The 15,074-nt window shown below is 41.3% G+C and overlaps 1 protein-coding gene across 1 annotated transcript; it reads left to right on the top strand.

Annotated features, from left to right (window-relative positions):
• The first annotated feature begins 1,149 nt into the window (after positions 1-1,149).
• Positions 1,150-5,059, top strand: zic6 (zic family member 6). Its single transcript, XM_042493306.1, has 2 exons — positions 1,150-2,107; positions 4,150-5,059. Exons 1-2 carry the CDS (start codon positions 1,150-1,152, stop codon positions 4,773-4,775), a joined length of 1,584 nt encoding a protein of 527 aa, XP_042349240.1. The 3' UTR covers positions 4,776-5,059.
• Positions 5,060-15,074: the final 10,015 nt, after the last annotated feature.

Below are 15,074 nucleotides of genomic sequence, written 5' to 3'. Positions count from 1 at the left end.
AAAAGACTGCCTGTGTAGAAATACTTCACTTTTAGCTCAAAGGTAAAATAGTACATCCAGTTCTGTAACATTACTCAGAGGCGCTGATAAAACCTGAAATAACTTTTTTTTTTCCCCCAGTAAGATAATTGTGATATGGTGGTCCGGTGCTTCACGTAGAGCTACTTGTTGCTTATAAAAGTTTTATTTTTCTTTGGACGTGAAGCCAACAAATAATTTTGTGCCCTTACAAAAATTAATAAAATAAAAGTCTAAGTAGGAGATATTTTTATGAGCTCATTAATTATTTGTTAGATTAAAAATTATGACTTAAACTTTGTGATTAGACCTTTAATATTCTAAACAATTTCAAACAACAGATTTTTGATTATTAAAATTAGTTTTCTCTGGCTTTCTGTGTTTTCAAATGTGCCACTCCACTCAAAATGAAAGTCTTGACAATAATTGGCCTGGACACGCTCTGGCCAGTCTCTCTATTATTGTAGCAGGGCAGGAGCGGGACATTTGCTTTGGCAAGATTTCCAGCGAAATAAAAGACGGTAGATAGGCTGTGATAGTCTTGTGTTTTGCTCATGTCCGCGTTTAATCACTTGACTTTTTTTTTTATCAGATGATTAGTATTACACATTAACCTCTGCATTTTTTTTTTCATATGTAGAGATTTAGAGAAGGGGTCTTATGAGAAGGCGCCTGAAGTTAAAGAGGCAGTAATATCTGCAAGTATCGCGGCACATTTCAAAGCATTTTCTCTGCGATATTTGAAAACGGAGTCGTGCAGCGATCGCCTGCGTGTCCCTTTTAAAACAAACCCAGCGCCTGTCAATCACAGCGCATTCCAACCAATCCCAAAGCTCCCTTTTTAAAAGCAGGTTTGCCTGCTGTGCTTTTATATTGCACCATGGCCTGTTTCGAAGCATTTTTACTACCACGGTTATTGCCACAAATCAAGAGGGCAAAGTGAACGGCATGGGACTCACACCAACTTTAACGAAATTGAGTCTGGTTCCTACTTCTGCGAAGTTCACGGCCAAGAATTTCACATGCAGATGATATACAAACAAGGGAAAAATGGAGAGGGGATTTCTAGGTGTATCCTGAGTGCTGAGTTGGTTTGATTTTGCAAACTCATAGCCAAACTCACAACAAAACATGACAAGCCTTTCGAGGTTTAGTGGCTGCCCTCTCTCTTGCGTCAACCCCGGGGAGAGCAATACTGAACCCAGCGTGGTGCTGCCACCTTTGGCAGGAGAGCACATGGGACTCCCCACTGGCAGTTCCTTAAAACTCTGCCCCTCGCACAATTTGCGAGACTACCACGAGACGAGGTCCAGTGCATATGTTGACCATTCGGTTCCCAATTTTTCAGACTCTGGATACCCCAGCCACCGGTTAGAGCACAGCCCTAGGGGCATTATCATTGGAGCCAATCTTTCTGGAGCCGGCATGCCACCCGTCACTGATCAACTGGCATCAAGAACTAACCAACATGGCGGGATTGGAAGGTATCGTGACTTTCCTGGCTACAGAGACAACAGGAGCCATGCTTTTTTCTCAAGTTATCAGGAGCAGGCCCACGCCTCCACCGACGCATCCCGAGAGCTCGGCAGCCAGATGATGCTGGGGCTACCTGGCGACCTCCTCAGCCGGACTCACCCTTATGGGCAAACTATCAGCCCCAAGGGAAACAGCCAGCAACTTGTCTCACAATTTCTGGGTCTCTACAAACCCCTTAACATGGCAATTCAGCGTGGAGGAGGCGACGCTTTCCTCAGGTGCCCCAAACAAACAGTGAAGCACGAGCTGGTGTGCAAGTGGAGTGACGGCCAAGAGGGGGCTGGGAAGCTGTCCTGCTCCAGAGCCTTCGGGACCATGTATGAACTTGTCACCCATGTGACAGTGGAGCATGTCGGAGGACCAGATCACTCTGAATATGTGTGTCACTGGGAGAATTGTGCGCGAGACAGGAAGCCTTTCAAAGCCAAATACAAGCTGGTGAACCACGTCAGAGTCCACACAGGGGAAAAGCCCTTTCCCTGCCCCTTTCACGGCTGTGAGAAAGTTTTTGCAAGATCAGAAAATCTTAAAATCCACAAGAGGACTCACACAGGTTAGTTCAAAATCATGATAAAGCAACACAGTTTGATGATGATGATGATAATAGAAATATTGATTATGAGATAATAATAATGTTAATAATAATAAATAATAATAATAATAATGACTGAAAATTTAAATAAAAACGTGGTCTTTAATTTCAACTTTTACACAAATGTATTCATTAATATTTATGAGTTTTGCAGTGTTTATCTGTGTGGACATTTTTTTTTTATTTTTCATTATTTATTTGAAAATTGAAGTTTGCCAATTCTGTCACATAATTAGGTATATTATTATCATCATTATTATTGTTTTGTTGGTGTTGCTATTGTTGTTATTATCATGATACTGATGCTGTGTTATTTAGGCCTACGTTGTTATAAAAACGTTTTTGTGCAAAGCTTTTCTCGCTGCTTCTCGCCGTCTCTATTGCTGCTGCTTTTGCAGGAGAAAAGCACGTTCAGGCTCCATGCAGGCAACCCAGATGAGTAATAGTAAGCCAGTTAGAAACGAGTCTGCAGGCCTAGTGGTTTGGGTGCCTCTCCCACTTCATTCAGTGAAATTATTAAATAAATGCCGGGACACCGGAGAGCTGTGACGTAGCCGTTACGCTGTCTCTGCCTCCCAGGGACTCATCCCCTGTGCTCAGGATCACTAACAGAGCACATCACACAGTGATGTAGTGGGAAATAAAAGGGTGAGCAAACGGGTGACCTCAGTCAGCAAAATGAAATGATTTTAAATACAAACAAAGGGAGTCACATAAAAAAAAAACTGATTTATTTATGGCTTGTCCTCGTTTAATTTACACCACTTTGATAGGCCTGTTACTCGCCAGGAAGCACTGTGAAATTATGTCATAAAATGCATTTCATTTTTAAAACGGTGACTTTTCCTCCTCTCCCACATGCAAGCACATAATCTAATATCTTCTCTAAAAAAGGATTTACTCTGCAATCTTATTTTACTCTTATTTTTACACACACACTTCAGGGATTGCAGCAGAAATGTGACCTCACGAGGTGTAATAATACTGAAATGAAGGCATTTAAATTGAAAATATAATTAACGAATGAAGTGGATGGCCCTCTGAGGAAAAAAAGAGAGGCTGCAGAGAGAAAAAAAAATATTTATTAGGCGCCCCCTTTTACTTCTGGTGTTAAATTGTTTTACTAATGAAAGCAAGGAGAGTAGAGACAGAAAAGGGACGCGTAATGACATTTGTTATTACTGCACATGCGTAGTGTGTTTCTAATTAGACATAATTTATGTCAGAAAAAAACATGTTAACATTTTTATTTAAATTTGGAAAGACATTCATCAAGATAGAGGCCTGCAAAGTGATGATTTAACAAAAAATATTCAAGTCTTCTGTTTTAGTTCAGCTCTCAGTGACTGTCTGCAGTGTGTGTGTGTGTGTGTGTGTGTGTGTGTGTGTGTGTACACGTATGGGTGTGTGCGCGTGCAGGAGGGACAGTGCGCAGCTGCAGGCAATTTTGTGCTGGAAGATCAATTAGCATCTTGATAGGCATAATTCATCCTGTGCATGATAACTCAATTTAAACAAATCTTTGCATTTGCTGTCGCAGGTTTATCACAGTCTAATGCATGCTTAACTGCAGCCTTGTTGATTCACTCCGCAGCTGAATGCCTCACTTGTTGCCATCAGGAGCGCACCAAACTTTCAGCAACTTGTTTGAACTCTAAGTTTTTTTGACTCACAGCAAGTTTTTGTACATTAATAACAATTTGCTATAAAGATGTGTCATTTTACAACATTTATAATCAAGGCTGAAAAGCGGCTCTGTGTCTGCAGAGTCACTGGTTGCAAGCTGAAGATTAGATAGTCATTTTGCAGTGTTGATTGGAGACTGGATGCGCATTTTTTTTGGTTTGCAGGCTCACTTAAAAAAATAAATTAATACATTTGAAAAAAAATATGGTCATATGGAGTGCACCAGGATCAGCATGAGCATTTCTGGCCAGGGAGAGCATGCACGGGCCTGTAAGCATTTTCGTAACTCGCCGTCATTTCTCTTTTTGCACGTTTAGGTGAAAAACCGTTTAAATGTGAGTTCGAGGGCTGCAACCGGAGGTTTGCGAACAGCAGCGACAGAAAGAAGCACTCTCACGTGCACTCCAGTGACAAACCCTACATGTGCAAGGTCAGGGGCTGCGACAAGTGTTACACCCACCCGAGCTCCCTGCGAAAGCATATGAAGCTGCACTGCAACAAGGCCCACGTCGCCAAAAGCGATGACGCGCGTCCCGGTGAAGGGGGTCAAGTCGCGGAGGCCAGGTCAACCCGAGTCCCGGATGGAGCCCATATCAGCCCTCCGCACCCCCCAACCTCAACTCAAGATGTCCCCCTGTCCCCAGAGAGTCGAGACGAGTCGACCTCCAGGTCACGTTTCCATCACACGTTTGACAGCAGTTTGGACTACTCCACACACAGGTCACAGCCCCTCTTGGACCCTTTGTTGCTCCAGAGAGGCAGCTACAGGTCCCAGTCCTCCCAGTACCCCTGCGGCCAGACAGGTCACACTTTTGCCCAGAGCTCAAGGACTTTCCCCTCCACTTCTCCCTTTCAGAAAAGTATTGTCAATGGATGGTACACATGCCACAGCGGCGTGGACTCTTTCCCACCAAAGCAATGCAACAACGTCCCCTCTCTTTGAGTTCCTGCCGGGACATGCGGGCGAATTTACGGGCCTATTTTTTTTTCATGTTTTAGCCTAAAACCTTCCAGCTGTGTCTCTATTACTCTCTGTATTTTTGTGAATGTTGTATCAAATATTTTGTGACACGTCCTGAGTCATCCTATTGAAATCTCGCATTGCGAAATGTGGCGAGCTTTATTTGTTGTTGTGAGGCCTGTCTGGTTGGGTTTGGCTTGTAGCCTATAGCCATATATTTCCCATAGTGGGTTGTAGGAACTTTGACAAAGTGTATATGCCTAATTGTTCTCCGTGTTGCATAATTTAAGATATCTATCTTAAGTGAGACAAAAAAAAGGACAAATGATTTAATGGAAATCTGCGTGTTGAGTCTCTGACCTTTGAGGCTGCAACTGGAAAGTAAAAAGAGACATCTTGCTGAATGTAGCCCTCAGTGCAGGGGTCTTTGTTGAATGTAAAGTAGATGTAATGTATGTCGGGAAGACAGAAGCATTATTCATGTCTTTATGTATGTCGCAGATGAAATAAATATCTGAAAGATCTTTTCTCAAGTTAAGTTTTGAGACCTTTGGGCCCTGAAGCATGATTTGTCTGTAATTAAAATACTGCCAGGCTCAGTAGGTTTTTTCTTCTTCTTCTACCCTCTTGATTAAGTTCCACTTTTCGCCCTCTTTTCATTACACATTCGTATTCCTGTTTGTATTATATGTATATTTCACATTTCTGTGCAAAGTAAGACCAGTGTGAGCATAAACCAGTGTTCGTGATACTATTAAAAACGTTTAATTAGCATACAGTTCTACTGTACATAAGCCTACTGTATAATTAATTATGTATTCTATATTTTATTAAAGTGTCTATATTCTCTTTGATCAGGCGTGTGTGGTTAAACCCAATCAATGCATTTTCATCACATTTTTTTTTACTGTTTTATATGTAGTTTTGTCCTTTCTAGTGGCCACGTCATATTTGGAGGTTTATAATTTTGTGCAAAAATAATACACCGTCTGGATACGTCGGGTTTTGTGTTTATAGTTTTGAAGCGCAGGCCAGGTCTTTCAGACGAAGGATATTAAACTGGTTTTATTGAGGAAAATCTCCTGAGTGAAAAGCAACATGTGAGAAACTAAAATATGATAGTCACTCTGCAAAACAAACAACAAACGGCCTCGTCACAACTAAATAGCGTTCACGTTTTCAATCAAATTTTAGTTTTCTTAACTGCGCCGTAAGTGCGCGTGCTTTTGGTATACAGGTGTATTTGCCACAAGGTCACGCGCATTGTGTGTGTCAGTGAGGCATGTCCTTGCGTGCTCGTTGCTTCAACTTCAGCACTATTTTGTTGTTTTTATTTCCTTTTAATCAATTTTTATATTTTCATTTGATTTCTACCCCTCTCTGCATTTCTGTCACTCACGCGCGCGCACACTCACGCACACATGCACGTGCGCTCACATACACAAACACAACAAACAACAACACCCCTAAACGTCCTACTCTGAATGCAAGTACGCTGGAAACGCAAATAGCCTTAAAATATATTGTTCCAAACCTTAAAAATAAATGATTATTTCCATCATTATTATTCATACCAGAAAACTGTCATTCCCTCTCTAAAGACTTACATTCAAATCATTTATGCTCCTCACTTTAAGTCTGCAAGGATAGACTTTTTTTTTAATGATTTCTCTCATCAAAAAACACTATACTATTTAGAGAAGACATAATTGTTGTATTCTGCTTCATTTGGCTACTAATGTAAGTTGGAAAAGTTGGGGGGGAAAGGCTTATTTTTTTTAAAAAAGATGTTCTGTTTATGTATAAACATACTGCTAATAGTAACATTTTGCTTCACTCCACCTAAGTTGCAGTTTCGCTGACATATTTGTTCATGTTTGCTTTTTTTTTGTACCCTCTCGAATGTAAATGTCAACAAACAGCTCATTATTTCAGAGAAATAAGCTGAGCATATTCCTGTTTGAAGCCTGTCTTTTTCTCTGCAGAGCTTGAAATTCAGTGCCACTATTAGTCCTGGTGCAGAGTTTAACTCATCTGTAGTGATTTATTTTTGTCATACAGCTCATTCTCTCTGTTTCTTGTGTCAAAATTAACCCTCTTTCTAACAGTATTACCTACTTAAAAGGGAGAGTGATTGCAAACTGAGTGACCAGGCTGAAGTACAGTTAATGGGACATTAAATGGTGTGTAGTTGCAGATGATGTACACAATGAGTGTCTGTCCTCGTCCTGCTCAGGAAAGTACTGCAATAGCTTGATTATTATAGAGGTCGGATGGGTCACAATTATGATGAATAAGGTAATGAAAAACCCTCAGCTCCCCTGCCAGCAGAGCTTTATACTTTTTACCTGTATGTATGGATGTCAGCATTTTATAACATTAAACATACAGATGATGACTACCATTATATATACCAATTTGCCTCACATGTATCAAAAGGAAATGAGGTCAAAAGTGCATTAATTTTACATCTCTTTGAAATATATGCTTACAGTGATCTGACAGCTAACTAGCTGTAATAGGGATGCTCTTTATTCCAGTGGAAGGATTTGATGGAGGGGCAGCTGTGTGCATGGTCACAAAAATACATGGGGTGAATGCTCCAAGACTGTATGACAAGATGTTTTCCTTCCACTGCCGACCGTTTTAATACACTATTTGAATGTTCAGAAGACTTTGGTTACAGTGCTTGATGTTATTTGTAAGACAAAATGCAATCAAAATAGGCCAGCAAGACGCTCGTGTTATTTTTATTGCAACATTTATCCCTCTATATTTAAAAAAGACATTTAAAAAAAAGCCCATAACAGTTTTAACACTCTGTCATGTTTTTAAGCGAAACATTACACTATAATTGTTCTTGAGATTTTTCAAAGCTCTGATGAAACTTGTTTTCACATTCTGTGGTTTAAAAGTGTATGTTGCGCATGATACTCGTGGGGATACATCTGTAGGGACAGTCAGATATTTTTTGATGATGCATTTTGCAAATCCCTTTTGAGTTTGACTGCAGCTAATTTTTGCTTTTTGCTCTCTGTGAAGCATCATTCTGAAACCACAAGTTTCCTTTTCGAAAGACAGTGACTAGTTTGGAGCGCGTAAATCTGATTTTTATTTGTTTTTGCTGATGAGTAATGAATGTGTACCTGAAATGTGCTGCTGCATTAGTAATTGGGTAGATAAAGATAATAATTTTCATGCAGTTGAGGATTTTGTGGTAAGTAGTATGATTTGGTTGCAGATAGCTCATTTAAAGTGGTTGATGTTGTAACATATTTCAGTAGTGAAGTGTGTCTTTCTTGCAGAAAATTGAGGTGAACTGGGTTGGCTTTGATCAGTGTACTTTAGTGATGTGATGACTGAAATTTATGAGATCCCTTTCTTTTGTTTTGTAACCTTATCAATAGCTTGCATCAAAAGCTTTTAGTGTTACTGTAATATCAGTGTTTTCAAGATATTCTATCTTGGAGCTCATCTTCTAAACCCCAACTATCATATGCACACATTCTGCCCTCCTGTCCTCTTTTTCTAAAAATAGTAAATCTCTCTGCACAAAACACAATAGAGGTGATCAAACATCATTCTGCGCTCAGAGAAGCTTCTGTATTTGCAACGTGGAGAACCGATTTTCTGTTTGTTGTCTGAGGATGTGCATAAAGCCAAAAGGCGGCAACCTAAACTGTCTCCGACTCCAGCATGTAAGCTTTCTGTCGTGTACTCTGACCAAGCCGTGGTAATATTCCATAATCATTGAACCCTGCCACACCCTTCCCCCCAGTAATCACAACTGATTAGACCTCCGCTTCCCAGTTTGCCACTTCCCCGCCGCCATCTTTACTCTTGCGCTCTCTGCCTAGCAACAAGCGCAGGCGCCATTTTGGACAGGGTACACGGGGTATACAGGGCATACGTCAATTTAATGTAAATAAATCCATTTCACCTTGGGATCCATTGAATTGCCATCTCGCCCCCCTGCGTTTCTGTTATGCCATAGTTGGGTCGAGCCCCAGCTGTGTACCAGGGGGTGGGCTGCTTTGTCACACCAGGTCTTTGGTTTTATGCATCATCATAACCACGTATGACATCTTGCGTAACTTACACTGTGAGGCTCCCATACTTTTTTTTTTTTCCAAGTACGGTTTTTGAGGGCGCTCGGCTCGGGCTGGAGAGGCTGTGTCAGCGTTGACTCTCACTGACCAAGTGTGATTTTAATTGGATATCTGCCCACCCCCCCTCCTCCCCAGGTCAAGCCAGTGGTGCTGTTGCTCCCCAACTCGCTTTCTTTTCATCCACCCCTCTGTGACCCCTCCTCCCATTTTTTGCCAGGTTCTCTTGTTCCTCCGTCTCATCTATCTCTATCCCTGCAGCTCCTGGCTATCTTCACCCTCTATGGCTCCTTCATGATGGCCCCCTAATCTCTGCCAGTGTGGCTCCGTGGTAAGTAGGTGTCCTCCGCCAGAATTTCCCCCAAAACGTGCATGGAACTTGACTCATATATGTGCGTTTTCTGTACACTGCCCCTCTCTCCATAGAAAATTGCAACCCCATGTGGTAAACTGGATGCAGCTGCAATGCTGCTTTATTATTTTTTTTTTTTTGCTTCACATTCTCTTGCCAGTTGGAGAATGAGAGGTTTGGCATCGGTAAAGCTAACAATGCTGAGGGCAATTGTAATAGCAAGACTGATTCAAAAGGAAAAGATTGAACAATATATAATAGAACTGTCAATAAGATGAAACAGTGGAGTGTCATGTCACTCCCCGAGAACATTAGGAAGGTAATCTGTTTCATGTCTAAGCCTGTGTTAATTTGACAGCTTCACAATTAATAAGCTTTACCATCAGAAGCAGGGCTCTTATGTAAGACAATGCAATCATTACAATTATATGCATGTGTTTAATGTGTTTACAGATCATAACAGGGTAAATCGAGTTGCAGCGCTGTGCTCTTATGTTTTAACCACACTGATCCTTTAAATTTCTTTCTCATCTCATCTGCACTGCAGTTTTCTGATTTCAGTGGTGCCAGCCCCCTGTGTAGTCCAGCCTGTACCAGGGCTTATTAAACCAGGCTCCTATTCACTCTCCCTAACGGTCGCTCCACTGTCAACTTAAGCCCAAGCCCCTCGAACACTCAGCTCTCTGACTATTGTTGCAGAATTCACCCAAAACTGAGTATCGCTGAGCAGCCGATATGCAGCGGGATAGAGGGAAAGGCCCCGCCTATCCTCATATCTAATGCATATTTGTCTTTTGATGCATTGCAATTTACCCTTGTGGGTGGTTCTTAAAAAGATTTCCCTTTTTTTCTTTTTTTTTTCTTCATTTATTATCCATGCCTTACATAACAGATATTTTGACGTTTTCTGATGAGCCAGTTTCTGAGATATCATGGAGATTTTAATGGTCTCCTATGAGCTGCTAAGCTCAGGAGGCAGCCAAATGACTGACAATGATCATCTCATATCATACATAAACAAGAAACTGACAGCAAAAGTTTTCAGATAGGGGCCCGCAGTATTTGTTGTAGGCTGTTGCAATGCAAAAGGAAAAAATAAATAATGTTTTAAAAGTCCACATCTTTCAAAATTCATACATCCAAGGTTCTTTTTTGGGAGGGGGGAGGGTGGGGGGGTAGTGTAGGTTGTGTGGGGTGAGCAGACCTTTGAAGATCTTTCAACTCCTGTAAGCTCCAGGCCTATGAGATGCAGTCCCATCCTTTTAAGGGAATGACCATTACTTTGGTCCCTTACTTCTAATCCCTCCTCCAGACCCTTGTCATCAGAGATCAACCAGGCTGAGCCTTAATGTCCTCCACTCGCTGGCAAGGGCAGCTGGTAGCTTTCATGTATGTGAAGAGCCACATGAATATGCTCAAATCTGCACGTTGGAGCAAGAATTGATGCCTTTATCTTCATCTGTGTGTCTTTACAGTTCTGCAGATCTCTGAGAAATTATCAGTCAGAGCCTCTGCTTAATGATTCACATTTTACTGAATGTGTGTGAAGCTTTTGTTAGAAAATGTTATAAGGGCTTTGATCATGAAGCCTAAAGAGCACGATGCCTTAGATTTTACAAAAACACTGCAAAGAGACCCTAAGTGCCTGTTGTCTTTTGCCGTCTCTCAAAACTATCACATTTCATTAGCAACAATTTGGTGTTTTGAGAGATACTGCATTTGAATACTTTTGTATGATTTTTTCAAATCTCTGTCATTTGAGGTTTAACTTAAAAAAAAAAAAGATCACATTGATCACAGTCCAGGGTGTTTCAAAGCGTCGAGTAATCGCGAGTGTTTAATTTTATCTGTTGCAGTATGCATTGCAAGGCGGCTGTGTAATCAAGCCTGTGAACTCGACATCTGAAGGAAGGATTCTGTTTCTGATCACAACTCTATTGAAGTGCATCCATTCGCTGAACATGGATGTGTTGCACTCAAGCTTGCACTCCTTGGTATGTGGCCGTCAGATTGCTATACACTTGACATGATGCTGTATGTCGTTTTTCAGCTGGTGCGTGGTGTTTGTGGCAGTCCTGGGGGCCCACGGGGGCCACATTTTAGCGAGCTGTAAGTGAGGACGCATGGTGATCTCACTGTTAACCTCCAGCATTACAAGAACACCCCAGGGCCTAACTCTACAATGATGGATGTAGGGTGGCGGGGGTTAGGGGGCCCCCACACACAACCCAGGAATTCCCCCTGGGCCTTTTCAATTACAGTTAGACGAAGCGCCGCACTGTGATGATATGTTGCTTTAAGGCTGTGACATTAATGGAGGGGACAAATGTGATTTGACCTGAAAGTGCACGACACAGACAGAAACATGGCATGGAGGCAACAGGAAGAAATGCATTGTTGCTTTATTTATTTACAGTCATCAATAAAATAATCCAAACAGAACAAAGTGTCATTTAGGTCCCTGTGAAGTTAACGAACTATTGATGGGAATAGTTTATCATTAGCCACAGGCTAACGGGAGCACAAGGGGCATGAGAGAGAGTAATTAGCCACTAGTGCTGCTTTGAGGAGCCCAGGTATCGGATTTAAGAGTGGCGAAGGGAAAGTGATGGACTGTCCCTTCATCTTTGTCATGATCAATGAGGCAGCCTAACCTCGTATTGGACGTATGCTATGATATGGTAATGGGATGTAGGATGTGTAGGTGTGTGTGCGGGCACTTTTAACACATTTAACATCAAGAACAGCGGCAGTGTTTTTGTCCCAGGATCAGTACGGTGCCAGAATCGCTGCTGACTTAAAACCTGTGAAGTTTGCACCCTTCCACAGATGACTTTTAAAAAGAACAAGGCAGAACTGACTGCATCTATTTCAGTCCGCGGGGAATAATCCTGTGTTCGAGGTGTCTGGAGGAGGCAGGGGATCAAAAATCCATCACAATGCAAAAACACAGCGTTTCATACAGCTCCTTTATTAAAGTGGGATATGGCTGAGGTAATTAGCACTTGCCCTCGGCTCCATTCATGATACATTATCTGTACTGCTGCTGTGGTGACTGCCATAGTATTCCTTCAGTTATGTAACTGACAGAATTATGCAATTCAACCGAGTAACTGGGGTGTGTCTCAGAAATATTTATCTGCAACAAAAGGAACATATTCCCAAGGAAATGCAACGCCTTCTGTAGAACAAATACAAAATCCCCACCCTGCTTTGACAGATACCAGATCAGCAGCCAAACAAAGTCTGATTTCTTAAAGTTATGTGTAGAAGACTGTAGAAACAGTGACACTCTTGTTTCAAAGTGTACAATATCTGGAACTTTTAAGAGAATAATGAGTCCAGCTCTAAATTAATCACTGAAAGCTATGCATGTACTGAATTTGACTTATTACCACTTGATCAAACACATCATTAACTATGCTCTGTACATTCATTTAATTCAGAATGTACCACGTCCGAGGGGCCATGAATAATGCCAAGGAGCCCAGGAGGGGAAAAAAAGAAAAAGGACGCCACTCCCTTTCTCCAGCTTATTACCACGCAGCTGTGCTGTGAGTAACAAACTGTGCTCTCTTTTTTAACATGTTTTGAAATGTTGTACATTTACTTCCTTTTATCAACACGTAAAGTAAAGATACCAGCCAAGCAACAGAGTAAACAGATCAGGAACCAGCGTGGGCTGTTGGTAATACACACATGTGAACAAGATGCCAGAGGCAACGTGAAGTCACTGACATCATTATCTAAACACGTTTTATTATTCATCTCCATAATAAAACAGGATTTACAGTTGCTCCGTGATGTAAATCCATCACCCCGCCTGCCTATAGATGATCTCATATCTCATCTCTCATCTCTATCATGTGTGGTATCATATTGATGTTAATTGATGCTGTTTTTTCCATTAGTTCAGTTTAATGTGTGGGCACCCTGAGCAAAGATGGAGGCTATTAAATGTCTTTTATTGTCCCCTGAGAAAGCCAGATGTTGGGGGTGGAGTTGTGGTGTGTGTGTGCGTGTGTGTGTCCTCCAAAGTTAAACCTAGTCCGCAGCAGCGTGGCGGACTCAAGTCCCCGTGTATTCCGGCTCACAGATCACAGAAGTTATGAAAGACTGCTCTTTGATCATTTCCATTTCTAAAATAATTTCCTTTGAACATTTTCAAGTCACTTGTGCTTTTATTTATAAAGCCTATTTAGACAATCAAGGGGTTGAAAATAATTAGGCTCGCATGCACACGAGTGTGGACATGTATTCCCTTTCAATCAGTTAAAACCAGCTCTGTTAATTAAAGTTCTGAGCTGTTACTCTGCCCAAATCATTTTCTTATTAGTTACTGTGTTCCTCAGATCTGTTGTCAGCGGAGCATATTTTCCTCTGCTCCTTTTCTATTTCTTTTTTTCTCTCACAGAAATCCCACTGACCCATATAGTTGATCTCATTTTTGAAGCGCACAATATAGATTCCGAGTTAAGAGAACGGAGGCTCTATTATTAGTCCCATTTGAGTTGCACAGCCTCCTTCTAGGTGCCGCTGAATTCCCTGAGTGAAGGCATTACCATCTCATTTGGGTAAGGGTGAGATTACCTCATGCAACCAAGCTGTTTCATCACAGAAAATGCAGGGAGGTTGAGCTGTCGCTGCCGACTGTTTATACAGGCAGCTGAAGGTAGAGGCATTCCAGATACATTTCACAAACATCACACATGACAACTTGTGATGCCACCTTACTGATGTTTCCCTTGAAAGGTCTCTCACTAACAACAACATCCCATTGATCCTCAGCACCATTTTAACAACCTCCTCACACCCTCTCACACATACACACCTGAGTGGGTATGGATTGAAAATATTAGCAGTTAGCAGGCTAGCTTTGCCAACACATGCTTTAGCGTGGCTGTCAATTAGGCCCAGTCACTGCAGCCCTGGAGGAGTCCTGCGCAGAGACAGAGAGACAGAGCGATGGAAATCAGCAGTGTAAATAACGGCTCATCCCTCAGTGCTGAATTAATATGCAATACTTACATTTTTGTGCTGATTAAAAGGCTGTGGCACGTGATGAGCTATCAAAACAAGAAATAAACTACTCGGATTAAAATTCTGCTTTTAATTGGGTAGATGAAAGGAGCAATTAGTTGCAGTTGAGTTAAGTTTTTTTTCCTCCATGTCAGCTCATCCTAATTTATTAGAAAAAGGGAAAAAATAATAATGCATTTTAACCGTAATTCAGTTTTTGTCTTACTTTGCTTTATTTACACTCAGTGGCCATTTTATTAGGTACACCTGTTCGGTCTACCAGAATTCAATTCAGCAGCTCTGCTGTAAGTTTTGCCTTTATGTTAAGGGATTTTTTTTTGTCGTAAACTTGTAAATTCAATTACATGTTTATGACTGAGGTCGCAGTCAAAGGTTGTGTTGCTCTTGACTACATTTCCCTGAGTGGTGTTTAGAGGTCACATTTTTGTCCTCCCTATTTAAAAATGAGGGGGCAGAATATTAGAAACACCTTTGAATATAATGCAGTCCAGTACAAGACCACCACTAACTATCAACTCAGTGCTAAAACATATAATTGAATTTTCACCTCAATAAATACTGAACATAATAAGCACCATAAAAGTCAACTTAATGGCTGAGCAGTTGTATTGTATTGCATTAGATTGTACAGATGTACTTAATAAAGTGTCCACTGAGTGTATTTCTACTTAATGCTGGTCCCCTTGTGGTTGTGGTGTGAAACGATGCTACAGGGGACAGACAATAATGCAGTTGTCACAAAGTAGCACCAACAAGTTTTTCGTTTTTTGGCTTCGTTTTTAG

Source organism: Plectropomus leopardus, chromosome 9 (genome assembly GCF_008729295.1).
Source record: "Plectropomus leopardus isolate mb chromosome 9, YSFRI_Pleo_2.0, whole genome shotgun sequence".
Classification (NCBI taxonomy): Eukaryota; Metazoa; Chordata; class Actinopteri; order Perciformes; family Serranidae; genus Plectropomus; species Plectropomus leopardus.
This window is presented reverse-complemented; position numbering and strand designations above follow the sequence as displayed.

Bases quoted from the DNA above. Each gene is read 5' to 3' on its own strand.
- zic6 (XM_042493306.1), top strand. From the start codon at position 1,150: ATGACAAGCCTTTCGAGGTTTAGTGGCTGCCCTCTCTCTTGCGTCAAC. The intron at 2,108-4,149 runs GTTAGTTCAAAA...TTGCACGTTTAG, and splicing joins CCACAAGAGGACTCACACAG to GTGAAAAACCGTTTAAATGT.